The sequence below is a fragment of the Bidens hawaiensis genome, unplaced genomic scaffold (genome assembly GCF_021521415.1).
Source record: "Bidens hawaiensis isolate Kalapana, Puna unplaced genomic scaffold, B.hawaiensis_p1.1 tig00026942_1, whole genome shotgun sequence".
NCBI lineage: Eukaryota > Viridiplantae > Streptophyta > Magnoliopsida > Asterales > Asteraceae > Bidens > Bidens hawaiensis.
In genome coordinates, this window is record NW_027494351.1 from 53,303 (window position 1) to 79,432 (window position 26,130).

The 26,130-nt window shown below is 33.7% G+C and overlaps 4 protein-coding genes across 4 annotated transcripts; 3 read left to right on the forward strand and 1 right to left on the reverse strand.

The window, feature by feature from the left end:
• Positions 1-1,245: 1,245 nt before the first annotated feature.
• LOC143574487 (uncharacterized) lies at positions 1,246-3,136 on the forward strand. The gene is made up of 4 exons (XM_077059094.1): positions 1,246-1,291; positions 1,394-1,600; positions 2,268-2,471; positions 2,736-3,136. Exons 1-4 carry the CDS (start codon positions 1,286-1,288, stop codon positions 2,790-2,792), a joined length of 474 nt encoding a protein of 157 aa, XP_076915209.1. The 5' UTR covers positions 1,246-1,285; the 3' UTR covers positions 2,793-3,136.
• Positions 3,137-5,499: 2,363 nt separating this feature from the next.
• Positions 5,500-12,968, reverse strand: LOC143574472 (AUGMIN subunit 3-like). The gene is made up of 18 exons (XM_077059083.1): positions 12,613-12,968; positions 11,611-11,647; positions 10,667-10,770; positions 9,977-10,172; positions 9,798-9,864; positions 9,587-9,690; positions 9,356-9,440; positions 9,177-9,234; positions 8,951-9,082; positions 8,755-8,824; positions 8,434-8,491; positions 8,280-8,335; positions 7,996-8,148; positions 7,231-7,342; positions 7,021-7,153; positions 6,249-6,324; positions 6,005-6,100; positions 5,500-5,870 (listed from the first exon to the last, which is right to left on the reverse strand). Exons 1-18 carry the CDS (start codon positions 12,786-12,788, stop codon positions 5,739-5,741), a joined length of 1,845 nt encoding a protein of 614 aa, XP_076915198.1. The 5' UTR covers positions 12,789-12,968; the 3' UTR covers positions 5,500-5,738.
• A 1,690-nt stretch (positions 12,969-14,658) lies between these two features.
• On the forward strand, positions 14,659-18,237 carry LOC143574488 (uncharacterized). Its single transcript, XM_077059096.1, has 8 exons — positions 14,659-14,796; positions 15,882-16,038; positions 16,145-16,230; positions 16,758-16,870; positions 16,950-17,015; positions 17,154-17,263; positions 17,351-17,416; positions 17,507-18,237. Exons 1-8 carry the CDS (start codon positions 14,702-14,704, stop codon positions 17,849-17,851), a joined length of 1,038 nt encoding a protein of 345 aa, XP_076915211.1. The 5' UTR covers positions 14,659-14,701; the 3' UTR covers positions 17,852-18,237.
• Positions 18,238-21,285: 3,048 nt separating this feature from the next.
• On the forward strand, positions 21,286-25,479 carry LOC143574474 (asparagine--tRNA ligase, cytoplasmic 2-like). The gene is made up of 8 exons (XM_077059084.1): positions 21,286-22,171; positions 22,620-22,856; positions 23,271-23,876; positions 23,957-24,142; positions 24,548-24,612; positions 24,693-24,822; positions 24,924-24,982; positions 25,093-25,479. Exons 1-8 carry the CDS (start codon positions 21,713-21,715, stop codon positions 25,274-25,276), a joined length of 1,926 nt encoding a protein of 641 aa, XP_076915199.1. The 5' UTR covers positions 21,286-21,712; the 3' UTR covers positions 25,277-25,479.
• Positions 25,480-26,130: the final 651 nt, after the last annotated feature.

Genomic DNA, 26,130 nt, shown 5'->3' on the forward strand with positions numbered 1-26,130 from the left:
TAACCTCGTAATGATAAAATATAGATTTCTATTGGAGTAATATTTATAAACTATTTTGCAAATCTTTGACCATAGGATTGCGAGCTACCTAGATCGATAGATTTAAGTTTTAACGTATGTGACCCTCTGAGGTCTAACGTTGACCGCTTATTCCCCGACATATAATTGTCTTATACTTCTTTTTAATCACTGCCCTATAATTGCTCAACGTTAATACAACCGATGTTTTTTTTCTCCTTTTCTTTTAATTTCTGCAGCTTCTATTTTATCATATTTCTTATTTTATTATAGACTACGATTTTATATGGTTTGGTTATCCATATTTTTGTGTTAAATCATGGTCGAATAAGCAATACAATACATCAACATATTAAAAAAAATACTTTGACTTGATAAACTAGTTTGATAGTTTATTTAGATGTAAGCATTGACATATACGATGAATTTGTCACTCGAAATAACCCGAGAATGATGACCTCTAAAATATGCTTTTTTTATATAAAAAAAAGCCCATAATGAAAACAAAACAGGATCATTACAAGAAGCAAATGCTTCTGAACATAGAAGGAAAGCAAATAAAAGTACAACCGGAAAATTATAACAAGATATTAACAAAATTAAATTTGTTTCTATACTACACCCATAAAAAAGGAGGCCGTTTTTATATCTTTTACCACTTCTATCATAAACCATATAAATCAAATAAACATGTCTATCCAGGGTAATGCACACAACATTATACTTGCTATAGATGTAACTTTACACACATAACATGAAGTTAAAGCATATTTTTGTTATATTTGGTTTATTTATTATTTTTTTATAATAGAATTAAATGAGAATTTATAATATTGGCAATGGTAGGCAGAAAGCTCGAGAAAAAGCCTGTGGGATGTTCTCCCTTTTGGTCGAACTAAATTAATTTATTGAATTGTCACCCTCACAATATCAGTTAAAAACATTTTATCTTTTGTGAACAGTGTGTTTGACCTTTGGATTCTTACACCAGATGCCAACATTCCCTATACACACTACACCCCATCCCCTATCACCATCCCATAGCTTCAACCTCATAATTCTTTCCAAAACATCTATTTACCATTTCACCCTTTACCTCATCTAAGCAAAAGATACACATTCCAATGCACAACATACAACCCACCATTACCAAATCAAACATTCCTTAAATTTAACACTTTCACTCCAAAACCACATTCCCCCTTGCCTATATAAAGACCAACACTCCACTTCACACCCACACTCATTACAATTGCAATTACAAACAATGGATGTAAGTCCAAAGTTTTACTTTACACCCTTCTATTTTTGTTGCTTGTTCAACTCGTATATACACTCATATATACTCATTTGCAATAATAATGGTTTTATGCAGGAGTTTAGAGGTAATCATATTCCGGCATTTGGAAGCTGGGATTGCAACAATCATCTTCCATTTACTCAATGCTTTGAGTCAGCTAGACAAGCTGGGTTCATTGGTTATGGCTATGGGTACCCTCAAGACCGTGATCTTTATGTTGCTGGAGATCTTTATGAGAACAATGTTGTCACTCCGGCCATGATCGTTGTTCCTCGCCGCCGGGTACTTGCTTTAATTTTGTTCTTTGGTTGGTCAATGTTTTTTAGTTTATGTTTCAACTTTTGTCTTTAAAATCTTATATTTTCATAGTTTAGAAAAGTATTAGTGTGAAAATAAAACTGTTGTTCACATTTTTATTTGTATCAGTTGTATTTTTTCTTTAGAATACTATAAAATTTGTTTATTTTTACTTTAAACATAATTTATTTATTTTTTCTTTAAAATACTTTAATTGTTTTACTAAATTTGTAAAACATGTAAAAATGAACTACTTAACTACTTGTTTAAACTTAAACCTTAATATTGTTTAAATATTTGCATAATTTTTTGAAACATCAGACATCTTATTATTCATTTTTCCTTGGAATACTTGCAATATTTTAGCAAAATTCGTTTTAAAACATGTAAAACTAAGCTATTTTCATATATTTACTTTGTGTTAGATGTAGTTTTTTTCTTTAAAGCATTTGTAGCCCCTTTTTATTTTCTAATTATCTGCACCTTTTTATTTATCTTTTCTATATAGTACTTTAAATATTTTACTAAAATTGTAAACCGTAATATGCTTAAAACACTTGTATACTCTCTTTTAGAAATTTTTTAACATTTTCATGTATGTATAGTTTTAATATTTATATATTATTCATGTGTGGTTTATTATAATTAACAGAGAAGAGGTCCGGTTCGGGGATCAAAGAAGGTGGTTTGTGAGTACGACTACGAGTTCGTATACGGCGAGAAAGAATCTCCGGTGACTGATCATCATCACATGAAGAATGCTGCTAATAATAATATTAAAACTGTGAAAACAAAGGCAGTTGATGAGGACTTGTACAAAATTTCGCCGGACCTCCTCCGTGCACCACCGAGAAGGGTATTTTTCCGATATTATTATTATTATTATTATTAATCACATTTTTTATTTTTTAACTTTTCTGACATCTATAAATCCCCGTATTTCATGTTAATTCAGTTTTGTCCACTTTTAACATGACTTTTGGGCCCCACAGTACTCACATGCTACAAGTCAACTTGCTTCACAAAAGTCAAATCTCATAATATTTAATTATTTTAACTTGTTAAAAAAGATTATAAAATTGTATAAAATATAAGATTCTAAATGTTTTTTATTTTGCAGAAGAGCAAAAGGTGGGGGTTGTTTTCAATGTGCATGCAGCCTGCTTGTGTTATGTGAAGTCTTTGAAGAAAAAAAATGCTTAGTTAAACATTAGGGTTTTAGGGCTTTAGATATAATATATGTAAAAAATGGTGAAATTTGGCCATGGATATGATGTTGCAAATGTTCTTGAAGTGACATTGCTTAGAAGGATTTATGTTTTAATGTTTTGGTGCAATACACTTTGGTGTTTTTGTTAATGTAATTTCAAGAATTGAGTTTTGGGCCATTAATTACTATCTTTTAACCATTATTGGTGTATGGTTTATTTTTGTTTCAAGTTTGGGGTAAAATGTGTATGTATTTTAGGAAACGGGGTAAAAGAAAGGTGGAATTTTATATGGTTTGTTACTATAAGTATGAAAGTTTCTAACACATGTCCTAGACCAACCAGCCTTTGATATGTAGGCTCTGATAATACCACTACTTACCTTTATTTGAAAGGGACTTGGGTATGACCTACTTGTTAATTTACACATGTTGCATTGTAGTACCAATATTTATAATTCTACTTTATGTAAAAAGTGATTTGCTCTGTCAAAAATGCAATTTCTAAATAAGGTGAAAATATTAGTATTTTGAAATTATGGTTTCAATTCTGTAGATACAAAAGATAGATTTTAGTCAATTGGGGACCATGAGTAATGACTTGGGGAGTGAGTAGTAAGCTGTCAAAGAGGCAAATCAACAAAGTACTTGCAAAGACAACACTATGATCTGTTGATATATTTGTTTGACATGATGTAATCTATCATTATCATTTAATCATGTAACTTGTCAATCTTTTATAGAAAAAATGTGACTTTGAGATTTGTTTAGATATTAATAGATTTATTTAAAAATAATAAGTTTTAATACTGGAATTGAAACATACATGTATTTATTAAATAAAATAGGTATGATGAAGTTTAAGTTGTAACTATTTTGATACTACCTTTCTTACTACATGTGTGCTTTTTCACAAGAGTTTAAAATTTAGGCACTTTGCTTGCAAGATACAAAAGCTTTGTTTAGGTTATTATAAGACATATTTGAGTGAGACAATGTTAAAAGGGATTGGTCTCTTTTTAGGGAAAAAGGTCAAAAACCATTAGAAAATCTAGTGAAATGAGATATCAAACTAAGACATATATATGTTAGAAATATGTTTCCATAAGACACATCTTTTTTAAATACGTTTGCTAGGCAAAAAAGTACTTGTAAAAGTTTAACAACCATAATCTGTATACGAGTAAACGTGTATCATATGATCTAATCCACCGTTCGTCTAGACAGTTACAAATTGAACTAAAATAACAAGTTGAAACTTTATTGATTTAGATACTACCTTTCTTATGTGTGTGCTTTTTCACAAGAGTTAAAAGTTAGGCATTTTGCTTACAAGATACAAAAGTTTTGTCTAGGTTATTATAAGGGCAGTTTTGAGTGAGACAAGGTGAAAAGGGATTGGTGTCTTTTTAGGGGAAAAAAGGAACAAAAAGGAAAAGAAGATGAAATTTGTGGTGGAGTGTTTCCTTTTGTTGGTGGTGCACATGCAAAAGGAGGAACAGACTTGTATTGAAAGATAGGTGTACACTCAAGAACTTTTCAACATAAGTTTTTTTTTTTTTTTTTGAGAAAAGAACACATAACTTTTGTCAAAAATAAAATAAAAACTATATAGACTTGTTTATATGTTTTTCTAAACATCAACTAAATGAACCAAACATCATGTATCAAGTGACTTGAACAGATTCGCCTACGACGTATACCGGTATATCCGATCCGTATATGATTGCAAATGAAATACACCAGCAACATGCATTAAAAAGTTGATAAAAAAAGCCATTGGGTTATAAGCAATCGTAAACAAGTATTCATTCATAATAGACTAAATTAAAGACTCGTGTATAAAGTAAATATTATGTAGTTTATAATAAATATTTAATATATTATGTTTTAAAGTATAAATATTTCATTTAAGTTATTATATTCAATTTAATACACTTCATACCTTATGTTTAGTACTATAAATACGAAATGGCGAAATAATAAAATCATCTATTATCTTTCTGGTATAGATTTAAGTACGCATTTTCTATTCATATATCACTTATGCAAGGTTTATGCTAGTAACTCTCTCTACAAATGACCAAATACCAGTTCAAGATAGATGAATCAAGAAATAATAATAATAATAATAATAATAGTTGGGTTTTCAGTATATTAATTCGGTGAGTTTCAAGACAAGTTTATAATTCTAGAGTAATGAAATACCAAAAAAGATGGTTTCCCCTACCTATTATATGTCAGCGTATTATGTGCAAAATTGATCAACTTTTATTGTTTTTGTTTTTTTATATATTTATACGCAAAATTTGTCTAGACATCTACTTAGTTTTTGCACATGTACACTTTTCGCACATCTAGTTTGTTTGTTTGTTTGCCTAGACATCTAGTTTGTTTTTACATACTCACTTTTGACATTGCACTTTTAAATAGTTATTCTGCCATTGATTTTTTTGTTTTTACTTTTATTAAAAAGTAATTTAATCTCACATTTTTATAGACCTTTAAAAGAGTTCAAGTACACCAGAAAACTGTCATTTTCTTGATTTAGTGATTTACTTTCTATAAGAAAAGTTTGACTGGATTACCGTGTAAGAAGTCAGTGTTCTGTTCAGTGACAAATAAATGATCATAAAAATATACAGTTAGTGATTCAGAAAAAGAAATACAAAACCAAACTGACAAACTGATATTTATCTTTTCATCCAGCTATATAAGTAAAAATAATAACAATACAATGAGCATTTTACCTGTTCAACCCATAAAACACACTGTAGTTTTTACTTCCAGCATTAACTTTTAATCGCTTTCAGGAGCCGTAAAAGCGTAAACTTAACCACACATAATTAAAAAAGCAAACCAAATCATCAACAACACATGTTAATTAATTCTACACCATACAAACGACCTATATACTTAAGACGCTTGCAAAGCCCGAACTCTTTTGTTTAATTCCCTCACTTGATTTCTTAAGCGATCGGGATTGCAGAAAAAATCCACAAAAACTTGTCTTTGAAGTGCCATTTCTTGAGAGTGATGCTTTACAATCTGTCACACCAAGTGTATCAATGTACTAATTTTGATAATCATATTTAGGACACAATTATTGATTGTTATTTTTTGATATAAAAGTTTTGAGAAAAAAGGGGTTGGTCGACCCGGCTCGACCAGTGTAAGATTACCTCATTCTTCTTGTTGTGCTCGTGAGTAACTTCTTCGACCGCAGCAGACAATTTGGCATTCATCTTTTCCATCTCGTCTAACTCTTTCATTAGAGTCTGAAACAACAAAAAGAAGGTAACTTTCTTTTAGTTTTAAAAATAACACCGTCCTACATGAAGGGCATTTTTGTAAGCTAAAAGTGGCAAAATAGAATTTCATTTCTATCTAAAAATAAATATGTAAAAGTGTTGATGGACTGCGTACCCGGGGTGTCAAAATTGGCTGTGCAGTGGTAGAGGATGCAAATAATAGCTGTTGTAAACTTTGGATAAGAGTGCACCTGTAAATAATATTTAACCGGAAACATAAGATTATTCTTACTTATAAATGGATCCATTTGGAACCAGACATCCTCCTAAAATGTTTTATTAAATAATTTAGATTATTGTTCTAATCATACTGAACGCTAAGAATGTAAACAAGCCGAGCTGCTCGTGAGCTACTCGAGTTCGGATCGCTAAAAGATCGAATCGCTCTAACTGAAGCGGGGCTCGTTTATTAACCAAGCCCAAACTCGAATCCAAACTGGAGCTCATTTGATAAACGATAGAGCCTGAACTTAATATACAGAGCTTGAATAGGCTCGCGAGCCTAAACAATCATATTAATTTATATAAACAGAATATGTTTCATTTAATATATTAATGTTATAATTATATTTCATTGAATATAATAATGTTATAATTAATTAAGTATTATTAATAATTATATATCCGAACTTGAGCTTGAGCATGAAAAAATACCAACAAGCAGAGATCGAGCTCTCTTAAATTTTAAGAGGTTAAGCTTGAGGTTGCAAAAAATACTAATGAGTCGAGCTCGATTTTAGATATAAAGCTTAAACGAGTCAAGCTTAAGCCTAAGCGAGCTCGGGCTCAGCTTGGCTCGTATACACCCCTATTTAATGCATTAACTATAAAGTTCTTAAAAACTAGAGTAAAGGGGGTTTGTGGGTACAACCCATGTGATGACTTACAACTCATTGATGCATCTGTTTCTATCTTCTGGAAGGGCATTATCCAAGTCAGATTGTAGAACCATGAGGTCTGAGTGAAGGCTGGATATCTGCTGCACCAGCCCTGGTGCTGACACATAACCCCCTTGTACATCTATTCAAAAAATTAAACCTCACTAATAGAAAACACTAATATTAGTTACTAATTAATTACAGTTTTAATTTATTTACTTGAATGGATGCTTAGTAAATCTCTGACACCATGTAGAAATGTATCTCGGTCATCAACAGCTCCTTGTTCTTGTACATCTGATGCTGCTTGAATTAATGCCAGACAACGGCCCTACATAATAGCAAACCAATTAAATGTAAAAACATAATTCTCTCAGATGCAATTAGTACACTGCAAAGTTTTAGATTTTTTAATAAAGAAATGTTGAAACCGAAATAACCCAACCCAGCCCAAAACCGTCAGTTTGATTTTAAATTTTCTCAAAAACCGAATTTCTAGTTCAGTTTTGGTCACGCATCCCGGAAAAAACTGAACTGAACCAAACCCATAAAAACCGAAACACACCCCAAATAAACGCTCGTAAACCCGAAAAATTTAGGCTCATAGGTGTATTAATCATTGATTAAATGAAAATTTTAGACCCAAGGTTTAAGCCCAAATGAAAAAACTGAGAAAACTAAAGTCAAAAACACAAAATTTTCGGTTTTTGATTCAGTTTGAGCTCAAAACCGACCCATGCACACCCGCGATCTCAACTTCCCAAATATGTTTACAAAAAAACATAGTACTTTAATGATGATATAAAATTTTAGAATAAAAATAGTTTAGGAGAGGTTTTATGCATATAAAATACACTTTGAATAACTTTCAATCCTCTTTCTTTTATGTGACGATCAGAAGGGTGGTTATGAAATACCACTTGTCCTTATTACTAATTTGACCGGTTATGAAATAAAGCATAATCAGAATGGTGGCGTGCATACCACTCGTCCTTTGGTTGCCGATAGGTAACCTTGGAGTTCTGACTCAATAACTTTGAGTAATGAAAATGCTCCAAGCATTGTCTTCTTTTCAAATTGGCATGCTAATTTCAGTAATTGATGCCTTGCAAGCTGATTAACTAGATGGCTTATGAACTGTAAACCAAAAAAATTGAAAAAAACCCATCAATTAGTTCACTGTTTGGATCCAAATGATTAGGTTTGTATGTTCATTTTTAATTGAAATTCAAACTGTTAGCTTATAGTACAAGTATTAAAAGATATACCGTTTTCTGGCGTTGAATATAGTATTCTTGTCGCATGACCTTTAAATCGTAATCACCTGAATTCAAGATCGATTTACATTCTCATTATCGCTTTCATTACACCAAAATAAATTATTTTTTATAAACACAATTAAAACTTTAATCAAATATATACCTTGCAGAATGTATGTGTCTTGTAGCTGAGCCAGCTCCCAACATAGATTAGGAATAGTCTGGAAAAAATGAAACGGAAATATATAAAGTTTATGCCAATAATTATCAAAATGGGTTCAGGTTAAAGAAAGTAAAATTTCAGTGCAGGCCATAAAGTCGAGACCTTTTGTCTATTTCTGTTTTAATTAATAAATTGGCGCGCTAATTATGAATATATGATTTTAAACAATATACTATTGCAATAACAATTTAAATGTTTGAATATATTGATTTAGCTAAAATAACTAAATTTTATTATTTGAACAATATAAGCAGTGCAAACCTCAGATAACAACTTCTCTTCTTTGTTTTGTAGATTTGAAAGTTCTCCAACTAATTCAACGTGTTTTCTCCTAGAGAAACAAATGCAAACCATTAATCAACATGATGCATTATAAGTTTATAACAATGCTAATTTATAAATGAATATAATTATGGATATATGCTCTGAGAGCATAGAAATAATAGTGATTTTATACCTAAGTGAATGAAGATCAAGGTGAATATGAGCTTCATCTGAATTTACTTGACCTTTCAGTGTTACCAGAATAGCTTGCTGCTTTGCGTTCTCGACTTGAGCTTCAACCCACTGCCTTTCACTGGTTCCAAATCTGCATATTTAACAAATAATGATAAAGAGAATAATACAGACAAATATCAGGAAGGAAACAACAAAAAACAAATATCAAACGGTTACAAGCATACATGGATCGAAGCCTTTGCAATTCTGAAACGCGTTGATGTTGTGATTTTTGTGAGTCGGCTTTATCACAAAACAACCAACAAAAAAGAATTAAAGCTCTTTAGTTAATAAAAAATAGAGCAAGTTAAAGTATAACATACAGAAGTAAAAGATTAACAAAAAGGGTAAGCTTAGTAATCACCTCGCACTAAAGTATTGGAGACGTCATCAAGATTGACCCATGAACATTTAGATTTTCCCTCCTCTGCTACCAAACGGTAAGGACCCTGATTCAAAGTGTCATGTGGTATCATCATTAACAATACCAAAAAACACACCATTTTGTATTTAACTGATAAGAAAATCAGTACATTGTTCTCCTATATGTCAAGTTAAAAAGGAGTAAAACATAGATAAAAATGAAGTATCATACCGTGTCTAGTTGCTTTACAAACCATTGATTTAACTCTTTCATGCATGATGAGTCAGCAAGCAAATACGGATGAAAGTCAGAGTATGCCAAATATATGCCATCTTCTGCATATTAGGAAATCAATACCGATGAAAAATGACTTTCTTATTCAATATGTCATAATTCATAACAATATAAATAAAAATGTAATTTATAAAAATTAAATTAGTACCATCTCCTGAATGGAAATGAGCCAACTCTTGTGCAGTAGAAGCAATCCGTCCAAGAACTGCATTCATCTACAAGTACAATGAAACAAGTTTTAGGACTCATATGTAAGCATTAATCTATATCAACATTATCCTTGCAAAAGCATATTAAGATTAAATAATTATAACTTTGTGAGTGTACCTCCAAGTTTCTTGCAGATAGACTATCATCTATGGTAGTTAGTAATCCATTAACAGTAGATGTTGATGCAACTCTTGCCCTTTTTCCTTGGATTAAAGTTGAAGCTTGTGTACTGAGCATGTCATACTGAGATTGTAGATGCCCAAGTTGTCTTTGCAGCTCAACAGCTTCTGCTTTAAAGGATAAAGTAGCATCCCTTTGAAAAAGAAAAAGAAAAAGAAATCAGAACATCATAATCTTGAAATGCATTATCATTGTTTAGTAATATAACAAAAGAAGTAGCAGATATTGTTAGATTTGGTCAAGTTAGCACAAAACAGGCCCAGTTTAAAATGTTTACTTTGGTAGAAAATGTAGCATCCACAGGTCTATGAGAAAAACAACTTGTTCAACAAAATGTACATTGTATATGATTAAGAAGAGAGACAGAAGTTCAAAACAAACCTATTCATACTTATGGAAACCTTAAAAGAATGTTCTGTTAACACATTTAGATTGTTCTGATTGAGACAAAAACGAACATTTATCAGTTATGTATTTTAAACTTCAGATCCCATGACAATCTTCGCATGCTAGTTAAACCTAGTGATATTTGAATTACAGAGTCATTTGCAACGAAAAAAGGGCTTTTAGTTCATTCATTGGAGTAAAATTTCAATTGGTAAAGCTAAGCCAAGTAAGTAAAATTACCGTATCTCTTTTAGTCCTTCTTCAGCTCCAAAAACAGCCTCCTGATTGTCTCTTCTTGTTGAAAAAGCTGAAATGCTTTCATAGGCAAAATCTAGGTCTTCCCCCTATCAAAACATATGATAAGAAATAAAAAGTAATACTTAAGAAACTATGATGAATAAGGTCTCTTCATTAAATAGAAAATCTTAGAACACTTAACTAATTAGCAAATGATGCAACAGATACATGTTTGACCATCTTAAAAGCCAATTTATTAATGCTAGCTTAAAATTACAAACCAAAATCTGCCACATCCTAGTTTCAAATGCACCAAAAAGCCTTGTATTACTAATTTAGAATCCATGGTCAAATGTGACTTAATAAATAGAACAAGAAGTATAACATCTTGTGAAATTGTGATATATGTGTTGTTTGTCACACTTTCAGTAAGAATGTAAATACTGGGTTACTACAACAAGAAATCAAAACCTTCGACTGCTCACCAAAATCCTTTCGTGTTAAGCAACAAGACATTAACTATCATTGAGCCAGTAAAAGTAAACATCATCCAAATTGATTATTCCTGATGCTTAACATCATTTCCTCCCCCAGTAAGCATGTACATGAACATTAGAAGGTTATAACACAGATATAAAACCCATTCACGACATATTACTTTTACGCTTAATATCAAACTGCTGTACTTAATCTGACACAGAAATTGAGCTATTTTCAACTTGAAATTGATAACCATTTTAGCAATAGTTGTGTTTATTCAAGTTAACCCTAGTTTCATTTTTTCAGGTAAACCGGCTTCAAAGTTAAGACCCTGAAAGTGTCTCTTTAACTATATAAAGTTCCAGAATGGTAAACTTAAGACCCTGAAAGTGTGTCTTTAACTATATCAAGTTCCAGAATGGTAACAACATCAACCACAGAACATAAGCCTTTTGATTAATGATTACCTCCAAAAGCTTCCCATCTTGTATAAACTGATCATACCTGAATACCAATATAAACTCAATTTCAGCATATGCCATATGATACATGATATAATATTAGATTCAGATCCTCTAAATTCTAAGAACAAATCTCAAGTTCACATTGCTACCTAAGTACATAAATAAACTTCACTATGTGCCATATGCTACATGGTATAATATCAGATCTCTAAATTCTAAAGACAAACTTTATTGTGTATAACTTCAGTCTTTTAGATGTCTATCATTACCAGACATATCAAATATCACAAGTTCATCTTAAAACATATTAAAAATTCACAAATCACAACATTACATTGCTGCAAGCACGCATATTTCAGCATGTACCGTATACTAGATGGCACACTATCAGATCACTAAATTCTAAGAACAAACTTACTGTGAACAGTACTATAGTCTCAGTCTTTCAGACTTCTATCATTACCAAAACATATCCTATGTGGCATGTTTACCTCAAAAGATAATGAAAATTCACAAATTACAAGATCACATTGCTACAGACATAACTTTCAGCATGTGCCATATGACACAAGATATAACATCAAATCTCTAAATTCTAAAAAACAAACTTATTGTGTATATAGTACTATAGTTTCAGTCTTTCAGACTTCTATCATTGCCAACACACATCCAATATCACATGCTTATCTTAAAACATAACACAAATTCATAAATCGCATTGCTAAAATGACACATTAGAAACACAATGCTTATAAGTCACAAATTAGGGCAAAGTAAGTCGCATAACTGCATCATACAATCTGAAAATATCAAATTACACACACATGACTCACAACTAACAAATTAGGGCAAAATACGTTCCACAGCTGCATCATTTAAACCGTTAAGTCTCACAATACATTTTACCTGGCTAATAAACAACTGTAAACACATGTAATTATGCAATTACAGTCTATAGAGAGAGAGAGAGAGAGAGAGAGAGAGAGAGAGAAAGTAAGATATTACTGTGAAAGTTCGGAAGCTGAGAGGACGTTAGACGGACGTAAGCTGGAGCAGAGCCAATCGAGTATCGGACGAGCGTCTTCGTACTGAAACGGCCATTCGAAGCTGTCCGGATCGAGTGACTCGTGGCCTTCGAACCCTAATTCGGTCAATAATGCACACAGTCTCGCACCGCTCATCTGTATGTTGTTGTTGTTGGTTCAGGTGAATTGGTTGGAAATTGGAGTGATAGATCGGACGAGTGGTGTAACGTCGGAATGGTTATTGGTTTGAAAATGTGGTTCACGGTGGGGTTTGGCGCCGGCCGGGTTAACTGACCCGGTTGTTTATGTTGGTTGCGAATTGACCCCTCAACTTCCGAGTATAAGCACTTTCAATTTCAATTCATCATTACTTACAATAAAAAGTAAAAAACCAAGCTTTTGGCTTTCATTCATTATGCCAACACTTTCACTTCGGTGGCCTTGTCTCCGGTTTGGTTTATTCAACAAAAGTCAAAATCAGTTTATAATCGATTTTAGTTTGGGTTGGAACCGGATATTTTACTGGTTTATGATCGGTTTTGGTTCGGGTTACGATCAATTTTTGTTTGGTTTTAGCCGGTTTCTGTAGAGAAAATTGCAAACCGGTTTCAAAAATATAGTTTCAATAGGTTCAAACCAGCTTCTGCATAATCGGTTTTGGTTTTATATTCAGGTTGGTTCGATTAATCGATTTTTTGCCCACCTCATGCCTTTTGTCGTCGTATCTCCTACAAATGACATGCGTTTTGAAGTTTACATGTGTCGCCTTGAAACCGGTGACAATTTTGAATTGGGAAAAATCCACCTCAAAGATGTAAGCGAGACTATTGTGTCCGCTAATGCCTGCGTGTCATCTTATGAGGATTCAATGAAATAATATTTAACATTTTTATCGATGTCTATCTTGATAAACTAATAATCCAACCAGCACACAAGCAACCAATTGTTATACCATTCAACTTGCTCATGTTAGTGTTACCATACACAGAGCTTATAAGTTTATACAACGAAATGATAATTTTTGTTGGAACAAAGAAAATAAATGACTAAAATAGGTTAAATGAGAGGTAAACAGGTAATTTATATTGTAAATGGATAATTGTTTTGGTCGCGTGGCAATGTGTGATTACGCCTACGGACTATGGCGGGCTTGGGTTAGGGTTACTACGAGATGTGAATGTTGCATTATCGGGGAAATGGAGGCGACGGTTTAAAGTGGAACGTGATTGTTTATGGAGAAGGATAATCTGGTCAATACACCATTCGTAAAGTATTTCGGCTAAGCTTTCAATGCTGGGTTCGTGGAAATAGACTAAGGGGGTGTTTGGGATTCCTTATTTTGTCTCCTTATAACTTTTCATTAAGTTAATAAGTTATAAAAGTATAACTTATGAAACTTTTCCTCTCACAATATAAGCAATCCCAAACACTTTATTACTTTTCAATAAGTTTATAAGTTATAAGTTGGTGAAAATAAGCAATCCCAAACACCCTCTAAGAGCGTGGCAGACAAGTTGTTAAGTTTTGGAATAAGGTTAGCTCTACTTCTAAAGCATGTGATTAAAAGTGAAAATAACTCTCTCTTTTGCCTTGATTTTTGGATTGGTGACGAACCACCTTGTTTAAAATTCCCTTTGTTGTTCGGCTTTAAAAGGGACAAAGGGTGCACGGTAGCTGATCGATTAGTTATGGTGGATGATATATTTTGTAGCGCATGAAAAATAACTGATGTATGTTCCCTTGTTTCGGGTTACAAAATGAGTGGAATAATTAGGTCCCTGGAGAATGAGAATTCTTGCTTGGCGGATGAAGTTGGATAGGGTCCTGGTCTTGACGTCTTTGGTAAGAAGAAATATTAGGATTAAATTGGTGAACTGCTCGGCGTTATGGAGGAGATGACCGAACACGTTTTTATTCTTGTGGGTTAGCCCAAACGGTTTGGCAAGTAATCACTATTTGATATGCAAAGTTCCTTATATCTATGCTTAAGTGAAGTGAGCCCTAATTAGTAGATTTCCCGCCTTTCTTCTTCTTCTTCTTCGATTGACTTGACCATTGGCGACTGAATCATGTGCGGGCGTTGTCGGTGTTCTATCCGTCCAGATGACATCCCTCGCTCCTGTAACATCGGTAACCGCCCCGTTCGTTTCATCGATACTGATCGGTAACTTCAATCGCCCTTACGGATCTCCTATTACGCGTCTACTCTCTGTTGATGTTGCATTTGTTGTCACTGTTGTCTGTGTCAGTTTATGCTTTTGATATAATCAGTCTTAACGTTTCACTTAATAATTAATTCACATACTTTATTCGATAGTCCTGTATGTAGAACTCGCTAGGCTCTAGTACGGGCAATGGGTACTGACTAGCGATAAATAGGGATTAATCGGATTGGAATTTTTAGGGGTGGGATCCGGTACAAATAAAATTAACATACTAAGCATACAAATAACTAGAGTAATTACAGTTTTGAACTAGAGTAGTTATGTTATGAAAAATAATATATTGTAATTATAATTACTCTAGTTTTTTGTACACTTCTCACGATAAACGTCAAAAGTCATCTGTATTTGATTCAAACCCGAATTTTTATATGTAATTTTTCAAAAACTTCAAAAGTTTTGACCAAAAGTCGACTGATTTTGATCAATTTTTCCCAATCTTGACCGGTTTTCAACAAATTTTGACCGTTTTCAACAAAATTTGACCAATTTTCACTGATTTTGACTGGTTACTGATTTTAGGGGCCGATTAGGCGAAATTGAATCGCTAGCTCTTCAATTTCCTATTAATCGGCGCCTAATCGTGATTTTTACAACACTGATGTTTCGTATGGATTCATGCTAGTTATTAGATGTATATTCACTTGTGGATCGTGAAACTTATCGATTTGTATTGTTGCAGTTAGGTATAGCACATTAATGAATGTTGTACTTGTGGAACGTAAGATATACCTGCTGTAGATCACAGATACATAAATATGTAACGAGGAAAAGTTAAAATCTATATCCGTACACTTTTTTAAGTTTAAAATCTAATCCTCCATACAAGAAGCTGGAACATGGCTTGAAATTGATCTTGATATACTGGTGCTGCCTCATAACCAGTAAAATGTTCAAAATTTGGATGATAAAGAAACACTTGCTGAAGTCCATTCACATTAATATTACATTATAGCCTAGTTTAATTAGTTGTTTTATTATATGTAATGTTTCATTGTTAATTCAATTATGTTGGATGAAATTTTAGGTTCCGTCCAGCATACAATGTTTCACCTGGATCAAATATCCCTGTTGTTCGAAGAGATACAGAAGCTGATGGTCAAGGAGCTGTTGTGCAGTGCATGAAATGGGGGCTTATTCCAAGTTTCACCAAAAAGACCGAAAAGCCTGACTACTATAGAATGGTAATGTCTCAATGCATGCTCTTAGTTGATGACATTATCATAAGCTAATTATTAAAAGTTTGTGATATTATCAAGTTATTCAGACGGAGTATATTTTGTGTTATAGTTCAATGCTCGATCAGAGTCAGTTGGTGAAAAGGCTTCCTTTCGACGCCTTCTTCCTGGAAATAGGTGCCTGGTTGCTGTTGAAGGGTAAGTAGTAAGTTTTGTGCGCGCGCTGTATTGCTGTAAATGTTTTTGTAGAAGTAAAATTGTATTCAGCCTTTCTCATATTCTTGTAAAAGTCTTTATAACATTCTTTGTTTGAAAACAAGAGCTTTAAGAATTGGGTTTTTAGATCAGAGTAATGCCTATTAAAGCTTTAATGCCAGCTTACGATTTAATTTGTATGTTGAAGATTTAGAACGAAGTCCGATGTCTATATGTAAGGAATTATTGTTAGTAAAGGCTTATTGTAATAAGTGTGACTTTATATAGGAAGCTTGTTGCCCGTTTGCGGCGCAGCTTGTTGCCCGTTTGTCTGCCACGTTATTGTAACCGGTTTTGAATTTTATATAACCAGTGATAGGAAGTTGATTTTTTTCTGTTATTAATAAAACCGGTTTAACATTCATCTTTAAATCTTTTCCCTTGAGCTTATAGATTCCATACTTATAAGTATCGGTCAATTATTTGGATATTTATTTTTTCATCTTGTAAACTTCGTTTACCATTTCCAGATTTTATGAGTGGAAGAAAGATGGCTCCAAAAAGCATCCATACTATATTCATATGACGGATGACCGCCCCCTTGTCTTTGCTGCTCTTTATGATTCCTGGAAAAACTCTGAAGGTAGCACAACTTTTTATATATCTTTATAAAATGATGCTTTCTTTAGTTCTCTTGAATGATTTTTTATTTTGTGCTACAGGGGAGATTCAGTACACCTTAACAATTTTGACAACAAGTTCTTCATCAGCCTTAGGTTGGCTGCATGGTTAGTTATGTCTTATTTTATTAAGCATCTTTTTTTTATGCTCTTCTATTTCATATTGACAACTAGTGAGCTAATATAACTTGTCACACTAGTTATTTACACTAAAAAATAAACATTTTGGAATTTTGTCTATTGTAGATAGGATGCCTGTTATATTAGGAAATAAGGAGTCAATTGATGAGTGGCTAGACTGTTCTTCATCTTCCAAGTTTGATTCGTTACTTAAACCATACGAAGATCCAGACTTGGTAAGCGCACATATTTTTAGAAAAGCTGTTTATATTATTGAAGAAAATTAGTAGTTTTATTATTACTATTATTATATAATTTTGCAGGTTTGGTATCCTGTAACCCCTGCAATGGGAAAACCTTCATTCGATGGACCCGAGTGTATCAAGGAGGTATGAAATATGAGTCAGTGCCTGTTGATTTTTATATATTTAAAACTTGTCACTAATTTTATATATTTAAATTTATAACTAAACATTCAGGTAAAGATTGAGGAAACAAAACCGATCTCAATGTTCTTTGCAAAAAAGGTCACTAAAAAGGAAGACCAGTCAGAGCATCAAGAGGTAACCGAAACAAACAAACCAAAAGGCCCAAAAGAGGAACCCGAAACAGACATGCCAAAAGGCTCGAAAGAGGAACCTGCAACTTCTGCGGGTCCCGGCACATTGAATCTCAAACGTGAGTATGGTGACATTTGTTCTGATGTAAAACCTCCTGTTACTGAAGAAGCTGACAAGCAGTTTAAAAGCCCAGCTAAAAAGGGCAACTTTAAGGGTCCAGGTGATAAACAAAAAACACTATTCTCGTACTTTGGGAAAGGTTAGTTTTTATAATTTTCACGAATGTGTAAATATACTTGATCTTTTGTTGTATCTGGGACGGCTTTGTTGTAGGGGTTGAACTTAGACTGGTTGTACCTTTTTGACATGTGGGTATGAGACCCATAGTTATGCTTAAGATGTTTTTAATGAAATCGAATGAACTGTCTAACCGAAGTAAATCGGTCAGTTTGGCCGGTTTGAGATTTATTCAGTTCAGTTCACGGTTTGAGAAAGCAGATTTAATGGTTTGGTTCAAAGCTTGGAACATGGAACAACTTCCTAAAAACCAAATGTTTATTTTTTTTCTTGCCATTTTTGGAATATGTAGCTATGTATATGTATAATATTTATGTATTTAATACAAGTGGACGGTTTTGAAAGAAAAAAATGGTTTTAACTGTTCATATTGCCAAACACAACCCAACTAACTTGGCATGTTTGGTTTGTTGTTTTCCAAAATCTTAGTTGGCAATTCGACGGCAATGTTTTTGTCAAAAACTGACAGAACTGGTATCTAAGTGTGCAGAGTTTTTCTAATGACCATAGGTAGAGGTGCAAATACTGGTTAACCGGTTTGCCATACCAGTTATTGGTCATCGTAGCTAAAACCAGTTATATAAAAAAACAGGTAATAAAAAAACCGGTTATTAAGCAATAAAGAATCTGGTTTCAGTTCCCTTTTACTTACCAGTTCCCACTTGAATAACCTAAACTGATTCTATTCTGCTGTTCATATTGGTTACAAACTGGTTATTAGGTCGGGCTGGTTTCGGTTACTAACCAGTCACGGTTAGGCTAACCAGTTATTTTTTGAAATGGTAACTTTGGTGGGCCAAAGGGGGAATTTTTTGTTCATATACTAAATTGGGTCGGTTTTACCTGAAACACTTTTGTTCGAGTAACAAACTTATGGATAAGGGATCATGCATGTAAGAACCAAACATGACAACAGGTACTAATCAAACAAATGTATCCAGTAAATTCCACTCGCATATGGCAAATATCAAAGCTATTGGTATAAGATCACACAAAATGTTCTTACAGGTCGGCTGACGGTCGGTAATTGAAATTCATAACTGCTGCCTGCATCAGACTACAATCAAATTTTAAAGCTCAACATAACATTTATAACCAAATAAAGTCTAAAAGAACACAAACAGTGGAACATAGTGTAGTCTTAACCTTCAAAGTTCAAACATTAGGTTTGAAGCTAAAATCACAAAATATACCAACTCTTAACACATAGGAAATAGTTGGGGTTTGAGAATCACATAGGAAATAGTTGGGGTTTGAGAATCGGTAACGTCAAATAATATGCTTCCATGAACCTACCTTTTGATACCATCTTCATGATGAACTTCTTCAATATACAGAACGGGTTAAACACAACCCGACAATGTATCACTAATCGGGATCTAGACCGGAGCTTTATACGCCTATATCCCAACCAGACTGTGCTGCTCTTTCTCCTTCTCCGCTGGTGGCGTTGGTGGCGGCTCCATTTAATCATGGTGGCGGTGGCGGTGGCGGTGTTGGCAAACATAGGGAATGTTATAGCTTCTCTTTTATACATGCTTCTTTTCATGTTGTTCTTTCTACTAGTTGGTATTAATAGTGCTCAACTTGAGGAGTTCGAAGCTTAATGATCAATGATCTTGGTGGTCCCATGTAAATCAATGATCATTATCACTATATTAATATCTAAACCCAATTGCTTAGGATATTTTAAACTTCTTTTTTGGGTTTTTACGGAGACCAGAATAACGTAAGTCTCGCAAAGTGTGCATGTCGCGTGGGTTCGGGTCAAAACGAATTCGAGTCGAAATGGGTCGTTTTAAACAACATTTTTTATTAATTTATGTTAAGAGGTTCTAAACATGGTTACAGCATATGTTATATCAGCAATAATATATTTTTAATAAAATGACCTGAGAAGTCTAGCATACTTTTTTTAACGACAAAGAATCTCACGTGTAAACCCCCTTTCGGGGCTATGTCCAAGGTCGACTTCTCGACCGCCGTGAGACCGTACCCCCTTGATACGCGGGAACCGGATGAAAGTGTTACACTAAACTTTTAATAAACTTCTTTTTTTATTATTTTTTTAATCTACTCGTTAAAGATGAAACATAATTAAAACAGCCGTCTCATCAAGACGGAAAAGAGGATAAACCTGATATTAGAAACGAATAGTGTTGTAATAACTAAATTACAAATTAATATCATTTCGTGGTGATTATTTCATTGAAAATGTGTTTGAATTTTGTTTAATTGTGTATTAAGAATGATTATAGGAAAGAATCGTTAATGCATTATTAAGCAGGGGTGAGGGTGGGGGTGGCTACTTGCTCGAGTCATGATTAGAGGGGGATGCACATTGCTTTAAAACAGGCCTTAATGGTCCCAAAGGAATCCGGCTACTATTTGTGATCAAATTAGTGGGCAATCATCTGCTTTATCTTCAAGATTTACTTTTGGTTTAATTATCTATATTTAGAAAAAGTCTAATCTAGTTAATTAAGATGGACTAATTGATCGGTTAACAATAGTCATGGTGGTGTTAACCTGAATCCCGAAGCATCCAGGACGGGTTTTTGAGCAGAGACTCCGGTATGAGATTAGTTTTAAAATATTTTATGATAATGAGACATGCATGACATTAGATGATACTTGGCCTAATAAAATAAATATTATATACATTGGGAATTTGACTAGAAAAGTTAAAATAATAATCTTAATTTGATACATATCGATATGCTAAAAAAGAAAAAAAGAAAAAAAAAGTTAGCAAAAAATGGAAATATTAAGGCCATTGGGTCCGTCCATGTGGGCTTCAACACAATACTTTTTTCTTAGACCATGTGTGATGGCGTCATCACAGTGTCAAGTCATCATGGATGGCGTCAAACATCATTACGGTATAAAAATGGGGAGCGTTAGAGTGTTGGGTGCTACCACGGTGGAGGACGTTAAAGACACATAGCCATTAAGGGCGGGAGAATTCTAATAAAGAAAGAGTAGTTGATTGATGCTTGAGTCATAAAAAAAAAGAATATTAAACCACTATAAATACAATTTTCGGGATCTAATATTTTTCATATTTATTATTTGAATTTCGATTCTTATTTTTTATACTTTGTAATTTCTTAAACTGTATTAAAATAATAATTACTTTCTCTACAAAGGAAACGGTAATAAGAGTGACATATCTTGGAGTCAGGCCCGTGAAAATTTTTACATGATTATTAACCGACTACTTGTATTTAGTAGGGAAAAACAAATGCCGAACTTGAAGTTCTTGTGAAAGACATCTCCCGTTTATCGGGCGTGTTCGTGAAATTTACAAAAAAGACAAGCCAAAATCTTAGAATATATAGCGACAATTAAATTTAGTATTTTTTTTACTCCCGTTCTAGTTTTTTTGTCAGTTTTGTTGTAACTCTTTTGTTTACAAAACCGGTTCAATTTGCACTATAGGTTTCGAGTATCATTAAACCGTTAAAACCGACCCATAAACCAAACGGTGTATATTAATAAACCCGAATCAGTTTTCCCGCGAAAACTAGATAAAGAAGCCAACTTTTGAAGAATACCAAACCCATCTCTCTACACATTGTTTTCTCTAATTTCTTTCACTTAACAATGGCGATTCCCAAATTCCAGACACCAAAACATCTTCTTTCTTCACCATTAAGCTTACCCACAAAGAACCAAATTTATTCTCAAGTAAAGCATCATCCTTCACCAACACATCAGCTTCCAATCACCATAAAACCCAAATCAAATCATTCGATTCAATCACCTTAACCTCAATTCCAAATACCCATCAAAACCCATCTCTTAATTTAGCCTAATTTGCCCATAATGTCTTCTGCACACCAAGTGTTCGATGAAATGCCTAAGCCAAATCCAACACCTGTTTCGACGCCGGTTCCAACACCGATTCCTGTGGATCTTTCCAAGTACTCGAAACGGGTGCTCTTGAAAACGATTATGGACCGTGGAGACGGTGTTTTGTGGTTGATTGATCAGAGGGTTGTGGTTGGTGGATGGGTTAAGTCATCGAGGGAAATGAGGAAAGATCCTGTGCCGGGAGCTCAGCCGCCAGCTGGCGGTGATGCGAAAGCGGTTGATGGTGGTAAAGATGTGAAATGTGTTGAAGTGTTTCAATCGCGAATCCCGTTTCTTCGAAGCATTATTAAAGTGTTCAGTGGGAACGTTGTTCACACCAAGGAGAAACTTGAAACGGTGTTTCCGAAACAAGCAACTCCTTCGGTTTCAATCTTGCAAATTAATGATGGTTCTTCTGTGATCAGCCTCCAGGTATTGTAAAATAACCATTTTACCCTCTAACGTGTAGATTTATGTATAAATATTTGCAGTTTTATGCATTTAGGTAGAAAGCCCGCTTCAAAAACTCTCCGTAACATTGTAAAATAACTGTTTTACCCTCTTAACGTATAAATTTACGTAATTATTCACAGTTTTTCAAATTAAGGTAGAAAGCCCATTTTGAACACCCCCCCCCCCCCAATATCATTGTAAAATGACCATTTTACCCTTGTGTGAATTTACGTAAATATTCGCAATTTTCTACATTTAGGTAGAAAGCCCACTTCAAAAACTCCCGTAACATTGTAAAATGACCATTTTACCCTCGTGTAAATTTTTGCAATCTTATACATTTAGGTAGAATGATCATTTTACCTTCTAACGTGTTAACTTACATAAGCCTTCACAGTTTCATACAACAACTTATTATTTGCTGTAGGTCATGGTGGATTCTTCCATAGCTCCTCCAAGCCAGCTCCTGCCAACTGGAACTTGTATACTAGCAGAAGGTGTTTTGCAAAAACCATCATTGCAGGGAAAACACGTGATCGAGCTCAAAGCCGAAAAGTTGTTGCATATCGGGGTGGTTGATCACGATACTTATCCTTTATCAAAGAGAGGTTTACCTTTAGCTAGATTAAGAGATTGTGTGCACTTTAGACCTCGAACAACCACCGTAAGAACTTCAACTTCTTCGTCTTGCTCTGGATTTTACTGTTTTTTGTTTAATTTGTGGGTGAGTCGGGTCGGTTGTCACGTTGGGTGATGATTAGAAACGGTTTGGGTCAAAAGGGTCATTTTTTTGCTTGAATTGTGCCTTTTTGGTAAAAGTTTATCTTTTTTAATAATTAGTGTGTCAGTATACGAATATAAAAGGTATATTCTTTCAATATATTTCTACTTCGCGTTCACCAGTAAAATTGGCGGGTTGGGCTGTTGGGTAATGGGTCAAAACGGGATTTTGTATCTCAAAACAGAATCTTTTTATATAAAGTTTCAGTTGTCAAAATATGATTGAATAAGTTATTCTATATCAATAGTTGTCTACTTTTTGATGAGGTTTTGTGAGTTAACGCGATGGGCTTTTTAGGTGGCATCGGTTATGAAGATACGAAACGGGCTGAATCAAGCCAGTCACACCTTTTTCCAAAACCATGGGTTTATTCACGTGGAAGTCCCAATTATAACGGCCACCAACACCGAAGGCTTTTCCAATGTCTTCCAAGTTTCAAGTTCAAATTTTTCTGCTAAAGATTCAAAAAAAGACGAACCAGTATCAACAAACAATACAGAAAACATTGATCTTGAAACCGTAAAGCTTGCGATTGTTGAAAAAACCAAGAAAGTTGAAGAACTTAAAAGAACTGATAGCAATAAAGAAGCGCTAAATGTAGCTGTTCAAGATCTTCATAAAACAAACTTATTGGCTGCTGAACTAGAAGCAAGGTCAAAGTCAAAGTTGAGGTCGAAGTCAAAGTCTAAGTCAAAGACGGAGAATGTTGTAAAGGATGATGGGTTCTTTTCTAATCAGGCTTTTCTTACTACTTCTGGAAGTCTTCATCTTGAAAGCTGTGCGTCGGCTCTCGGACACGTGTATGCGTTCGGGCCAAGATTTCAAGCGGATAAATCAGATTCGAAAAAATATGTAGCGGAAAAATGGATGGTTGAAACCGAGATAGCGTTTTCAGAACTTGAGGTTGATATATATGGTTCTTGCTTAAAAACTTTTGATTTTTTCCAGTTTATGTTTAAACGCCTTTTTGTTGCGGTTTTCAGGAAGCGATGAATTGTGCTGAAGATTTCTTGAAGTTTGTGTCGAATTGGATTTCTGAAAATTGTTATGAAAGTCTTCACTTTCTTTCAAAAAGAGTTGACCGAACGATTCCCGATCGCTTAAGTTCATTGGCGTCAACAGTATTTAAAAAGATCACGTATACAACCGCAGTAGAAGTTTTGAGCAAGGTAAGTTTCAAGATTTCACTTAAATAAGCAACTAAAGGTAGCACAATGGCGGATTGGGTAACGGACCTAAACATGTTGTGGTTAAAAAGTCAACCTTTTTATATGGGCCGCACGGGGTTGATCTAAAACACTTTCTTTTTTTGTCAAAATATAAGTTTACTAACTCTTTGCACAAAAAAATTCATGAGATTTGTGAATCAAAATTACACTTTTGGCAACTTTTGACTTGTTTGACCCATTTGATATGTTTCTTCTTAAGCAAATTGTTTTTACCCGTTTGACCCACATAACCCAAATCGGCTCATTAGTAAGTAAATGGGTCGAAATCGCCACATCGGCAAACAAAGATAGTATTGTTATAATCAAATCAATTATTATACCTTACAATTGATTATTATCTTTCAGGTTACAGACAAAACCTTTGAAACCAAAATCGAATGGGGCGTTGCTCTAACAGAAGAACATGAAAGGTTTGACCCAAACAAACAAATCGCTTATTATACTATTATTATTATTATTATCAACCTTCACATATAATTTTTTAATGTAGTTATTTGGTTGACGAGTTCTACAAGAAGCCCGTAATTATTTATGATCACCCTAAAGAATTAAAACCGTTCAATGTGAGATTAAATGATGATGGGAAGACCGTTGCATCATTCGATGTGATTATACCAAAGGCAAGTTTTTTTTTCTATTTCATTTTAACGGGTCGAAAGTTGACCGTTAATAATCAAATAAGTAAATGATTGTTCTTAATATTATTAATTTTATTATACAGGTTGGAGCTGTCATAAGAGGCAGCCAAAAGGAGGAACGTTTAAGCCAGTTAAGTAAAAGGTAATATAATAAAACTCGCTTGTTAACGAATACTTAAAAGTACTAAATATGATTTTAAAAACTATATTGTTACATTAATGATCTAATTTTTACGGGTTTTTTATGTCCAGGATTACGGAATTAGAGTTGAAGAAAGATCAATACGAATGGTATTTAGATCTTCGAAAGCAAGGAACAGTGAAACATTCTGGGTTTAATGTTACGTTTGACGTTATGGTTCTTTTCGCCACGGGTCTTAATGATGTTCGAGATGCAGTTCCGTTCCCCCGACATCAAGGAAAAATCCATAATTAATCACGCTTATTGCTTAAAGTCATAAAACTTTAGTACAAAAGTGATGTTCTATATACTTTATAACATGTATACATGTAAAAAGTTGAAAAGTGAAATAAATTTATGGTTTGGTTTGTAACCTTTATAATACTTGATTGATCCTATTAAACCTTTTGGATATTTACTCAACCCGGCCCATTTGTACATATTTATTTATAAATATAACAAATTAGATTTTAATAATTTATATTATGACTCATTGGTCGACAATAGTCTATATTGCCAATTAAACAAGTAACACTTGTTCTCGGTTTGTGGTCAAATTAATCACGCTTACTCGCCAAATAAATCGGATATCCCCATGTGTCCATCTCTAAGAAAGAATCGGACATCTCCATGCATATGGGCTATGTGTATGGACTCCATATGCTTGATATTAGGCGCATGGACACAAATCTATGCGTATGGAGTCCCATACACATACAACTCAAGTGCATTAGGCGTATGGACACAAATCTAGAGCTTATGGACTCTATAGAATGCGCATGACCCACCACACACTTACATCCAGGTGTATGGGCTCAAGTCTAAGCATATGAGGCACCATACGCATACAATCCATGCAAATGGGACAACACAATACATGTACACAACACTAGACTAATGAACCTTGTTCTATTCGAACAGTCCTAGACACAAAATACTTCACTAACACACTCTTTGGGTCAAATCCACATTTTTTTGCAAATTTTACAATTTTAAAATTTTAAACCATGCTTTGGTTCGTCTAAATAACATCCATGGTGTATATGGGATCCAACCTCGCACAATTATAATTTTGAAATTTTAATTTAGATGAAACCTTTGACGTATTT

Coding starts and splice junctions, on each gene's coding strand:
- LOC143574472 (XM_077059083.1), bottom strand. CDS start 12,788: ATGAGCGGTGCGAGACTGTGTGCATTATTGACCGAATTAGGGTTCGAA. Junction 11,648..12,612: donor TCAGCTTCCGAACTTTCACA/GTAATATCTTAC, acceptor ATTGGTATTCAG/GTATGATCAGTTTATACAAG. Junction 9,235..9,355: donor CTCCAATACTTTAGTGCGAG/GTGATTACTAAG, acceptor TTTGTGATAAAG/CCGACTCACAAAAATCACAA.
- LOC143574487 (XM_077059094.1), top strand. Junction 1,601..2,267: donor TCGTTGTTCCTCGCCGCCGG/GTACTTGCTTTA, acceptor TATAATTAACAG/AGAAGAGGTCCGGTTCGGGG. Junction 2,472..2,735: donor TCCGTGCACCACCGAGAAGG/GTATTTTTCCGA, acceptor TTTATTTTGCAG/AAGAGCAAAAGGTGGGGGTT.
- LOC143574488 (XM_077059096.1), top strand. CDS start 14,702: ATGTGCGGGCGTTGTCGGTGTTCTATCCGTCCAGATGACATCCCTCGC. Junction 16,231..16,757: donor TGCCTGGTTGCTGTTGAAGG/GTAAGTAGTAAG, acceptor TACCATTTCCAG/ATTTTATGAGTGGAAGAAAG. Junction 16,871..16,949: donor TTCCTGGAAAAACTCTGAAG/GTAGCACAACTT, acceptor TTTGTGCTACAG/GGGAGATTCAGTACACCTTA.
- LOC143574474 (XM_077059084.1), top strand. CDS start 21,713: ATGTCTTCTGCACACCAAGTGTTCGATGAAATGCCTAAGCCAAATCCA. Junction 23,877..23,956: donor TAGCGTTTTCAGAACTTGAG/GTTGATATATAT, acceptor TGCGGTTTTCAG/GAAGCGATGAATTGTGCTGA. Junction 24,823..24,923: donor TCGATGTGATTATACCAAAG/GCAAGTTTTTTT, acceptor TTTATTATACAG/GTTGGAGCTGTCATAAGAGG.